This window comes from Monopterus albus, unplaced genomic scaffold (genome assembly GCF_001952655.1).
Source record: "Monopterus albus unplaced genomic scaffold, M_albus_1.0 scaffold50.1, whole genome shotgun sequence".
In the NCBI taxonomy this organism is placed as follows: domain Eukaryota; kingdom Metazoa; phylum Chordata; class Actinopteri; order Synbranchiformes; family Synbranchidae; genus Monopterus; species Monopterus albus.
Genome location: NW_018127930.1, coordinates 142,853 through 143,799, shown reverse-complemented (window position 1 = coordinate 143,799; position 947 = coordinate 142,853). Strand labels below are relative to the sequence as shown.

The window sequence follows — 947 nt, the reverse complement described above, 5'->3', positions numbered from 1 at the left end:
ATGTAATTATGTAAGAATGTTAACACTGTTATATTTTTTTAGTATATTACTTGTGTGGTGTAGAAGAGAATTATTTATGTAGAGATACTGCTTGCAAACCAATGATGTAAGATGATGTCATGGGGTAGGACTGGATAAGTCTGACTTCTTCCTACTCCATTCAAGCATGTACTAGGTATAAGCAAATTGATATTGGATTAGCATTTGTTGGATATGTGTAAAATTATGTGTGTTGACATATCAACTGTCTTTACATGCTTGAAAGAATAAATCAAATCAAAATCAAAATTATAAGCTTATAATTTCTATTACCACATTTTAAAAATCATCTCATTTGTTTGACATGTATAGTGTCATGAATGTAGAAGAAAGACTGAAGCGCTCACTTTAAATGTACTCTATGTAATCTAACAGTTTCTGACATAAGATCCCCAGAGTTTAAATCAGAGTTTTGTTGCCAGGTAGACATAAACATACCCGTATTTATCAGCCAGCTCCTTGGCCTGTTTCTCCTGAACTTCCCGCTGGTCGGCCAGGTCCACCTTGTTTCCTACCAACACGATATCTGGGCTCTCACAGTAAGCGTTGGCCTGTAGCTGACCTGGAAATTTACAAATCAACAACAGCAGCTGCAAACAAATGACGTGAAAATATGATAGCGGAAAAACTATACAGTGTTTTCTCAACTGAATGCGTTAAGTATATGAGGACAGCTTGAAAATGAAAGGTGAAAAACTTCACTTACTGCTTTATGCTTTCTTCATAAGACTCATAAGACCTTCAACGGGCATACAGTATACCTTCCATCATTTACAGTGAGGAACAGAAGTATTTGAACACCCTGTGATTTTGCAAGTTCTCCCACTTAGATATCATGGAGGGGTCTGAAATTCACATTGTAGGTGGATTCCCACTCTGAGAGACAGAATTAAAAAAAAATTTCAGGA

General features: G+C 36.2%; 1 protein-coding gene across 1 annotated transcript in view; it reads right to left on the bottom strand.

Moving 5' to 3' along the window:
* The window catches only part of rab27b (RAB27B, member RAS oncogene family), a 56,021-nt gene that overhangs the window by 6,388 nt on the left and 48,686 nt on the right, over positions 1-947 (bottom strand). The window contains exon 5 of the mRNA XM_020600989.1: positions 478-601. Coding sequence (XP_020456645.1) covers positions 478-601 — 124 coding nt within the window. The remainder of the gene's footprint in view (positions 1-477; positions 602-947) is intronic.